The sequence below is a fragment of the Nicotiana tabacum genome, chromosome 4, assembly GCF_000715075.1.
Source record: "Nicotiana tabacum cultivar K326 chromosome 4, ASM71507v2, whole genome shotgun sequence".
NCBI classification, from domain to species: Eukaryota; Viridiplantae; Streptophyta; class Magnoliopsida; order Solanales; family Solanaceae; genus Nicotiana; species Nicotiana tabacum.
The window spans coordinates 80061570-80064432 of NC_134083.1; the positions used below are offsets into that span (position 1 = coordinate 80061570).

The 2863-nt window shown below is 33.9% G+C and overlaps 1 protein-coding gene across 1 annotated transcript; it reads right to left on the bottom strand.

Moving 5' to 3' along the window:
• Positions 1 to 430: 430 nt before the first annotated feature.
• Positions 431 to 1833, bottom strand: LOC107798717 (transcription factor MYB15). Its single transcript, XM_016621746.2, is given in 4 exon segments — positions 431 to 653; positions 656 to 1077; positions 1216 to 1345; positions 1451 to 1833. Coding segments are annotated over 4 exon segments (738 nt in total). The 5' UTR covers positions 1599 to 1833; the 3' UTR covers positions 431 to 615.
• Positions 1834 to 2863: the final 1030 nt, after the last annotated feature.

The window sequence follows — 2863 nt, forward strand, 5'->3', positions numbered from 1 at the left end:
CTTAATTTTTAGTAGGGATATCTATAAGCCTCATACCCAAAAGTTATATAACGACTTGAAACGAAATGTGTATATATATCACGCCCTAGCTAGTATATACACCCTACAAGTGGTGGGGGAAATTCAAGTATATACCATCCTAGCTATTGAATTGGGACACATTTAATTAAAAATGAACAGTCCATTCGTTTTGATCATTTCAATAGATACACATAACAACTCATACTATAGTCTTGTCATCACGAAATATTCTTTTGTAGCTATCAAGGCCATTTCTTATCGAACGTAATAGCATCTCATGTTGTCAAAGTACACATAGTAGTAATTCACATTAACAGATGTCATAACATAGCAAAAACATTGTAAAAATCATTTATATTGTATATCAATTCTGCCATTGGGGAAAGCATACTACTAATACGAAGCAACCAGGGGAGAATATAGTGTTAATATTTATGAGTTCATCTGAATCCAGTAATACCGGTATATAAATTCAGTAAATATTATAGATTTTGAACCCACTAAAACAATAGGCTGCAGTAAAGTCGTGAACTCGAACCCATAAAGATCAAATTTTGGATCTGTCTCTGGAGGTCGCAGATTCTAATTAATCTTTCATAAAATAAGACGATGGGCATCATTAAGTAGATAAACCAGAATGAACTCGTATCGAACTGATCCAATGACTCAATACTCAAACAATCAGACTGATAAATTTCAGGATTGCTCTCCAAGATAACCGTGTTTTCCATTTCAATATTCATCTTTTGGTTTTCCCCGAATGTAATAATGCTGCTGCTGCAGGATGAAGAAACATCAGGTGATGTCAAGCTGTTGTTGCTGGATTTTCCTATCGTTAGATTATTAATAGCCAGAAATAATACGGGTCTTTCTTGAGCTTTTTCTGCATTTATCTTCCCAACACTTTTCTGGGGTTTCTCCACCCTTTTGCGTCTTGCCTTAGACTTCAGTAAGGCATCATTTTTCATGCCCATATGCTTCTTTAAATGTGTGTAGAAGAAGTTTTTAACGTCGTTGTCACTTCTTCCAGGCAATTTTGCTGCAATAGTTGACCATCTAAATATATATATTAACACAAGGAAATTCGCTAATTAGAAGTAGTACACCTAATTTATTTTAAACATAAGATAATTTGCTATCAAATGTTTTAAATTAATAGATACACGTAGTTAAAGTAAAGCTAGGACTTCTTACCTACTTCCAAGTTCCTGATACAATTTGATGACTATTTCTCTTTCTTCCATGGTAAAGGGTCCTTTCTTAACATCAGAGCGGAGGTAGTTCATCCATCTAAGTCTACAACTTTTCCCAGTTCTTGAAAGCCCTGCAATTATGTACAACCCAAGTTTTTTATTGCATGTGGAATTCAAGGAATGAATTATCCTAACATATGATCATTTTCAAACAATGCTTTTACTAGTGGTGGAACCTGCAAATTTGGGCATGTGACTCCAATTCCAAATGCCATATCTGATGATATAAGATTTCAACTTTTGGTCTTCCTCTGGAGACCATGCTCCCTTCTTTATCTCCTCCATGTTTGTACTTTTCTGCTGATGTTGTGGTACACTTGACATGATTGCGGAGAAGCTGTAGGATTGCTCCTGGATTTGAATTCACCTACTTCAGTACTTGTGTTATACTTTCAACTTTCCATTGGGAAGTAACTGGGCATTATATAGACATTTCCCACGTAGTGTGTGGGAATATTTAGTCAATTTAAAGCGTTCTTTCCGAGAAAAGGAGTACTCTCAGCAACTACTTCATTGGTTTGTCTTTTGTGTTTCTTGTGTTTTTTATGGTATTTCTGCTAATTTTAATACTAATAATTCAATAGGGAGAGAGAAACAGTAGGAACAAGAAAAGATATTCTGACTTCATTAGATTCAGAAGAATGACCCCTCTTAAAAGATTTTAAAAAATACGAAGAAAGAATAACTTTTCGCTACAAATTAAACGTATTCGAGGATTCTAGATTTGGACCCCCCCCCCCCCCCCGCCAAACCCCAAATGAAGTCATAAAGATGATCAGACAGAAAGAAAAACATTTGTACACTATAGTGTATGGAAGTGGTCAAAATTAATGTAAGCTTGTAGAACTAGTTAGATTTTACTAATTTGGTAAAGGTAGTCAGAATATTATTTTTTGCATGGACAAAACGATGTACATGCTTTACAGTTAACTATATAGAAAATTAACCAAATAGGATTAGTATATCTAATAAAACAAATCCACTTGCCTATGGCCTAGGCTTACTTCATACCTCTCAAGGATTAAATAAACTAATTTTCTTGAGAATATTTTAATTGAATATAGCTAGATAACCTCTTTTGATCTATTCCATTTACTTGTCCTAGGATAGAGCAAAAATAGTAAATGAAGAATGATGATGGTTTTTTTAATATAGGAATTATATTAATTAAGAACAATAAAATATTCCACAGAAGGTGAAAGAAAGAAACAAATAGCAAAATTAAAATACGAATTATTCGCATCAGGAACTAGAAACAAGGTGAGATGGTGAGAGTGACGAGCTTATGTATTTTTTCTGATGTAAGCCCTGAAAATATATGAGAGAAATATCTTACTAGTATAATGGATTAAAAAGGGAGGGTACTGAAGGTAGGGGTGTTCGTCGGTCGATATGGTACGGTATTTAGATATTTCGGTTCGGTATTTTCGGTATTCAATTTTTTAAAATGTTATATCAATACTGTACCGAATTAAATTCGGTATAGTTCGGTTTTTTCCTTTCGGTTTCGGTTTATTCGGTTCGATAACTTCGGTTTATTCGGTTTGAATACTAACTAGTGCATAGAATTATAGACTGTAATATTCTTA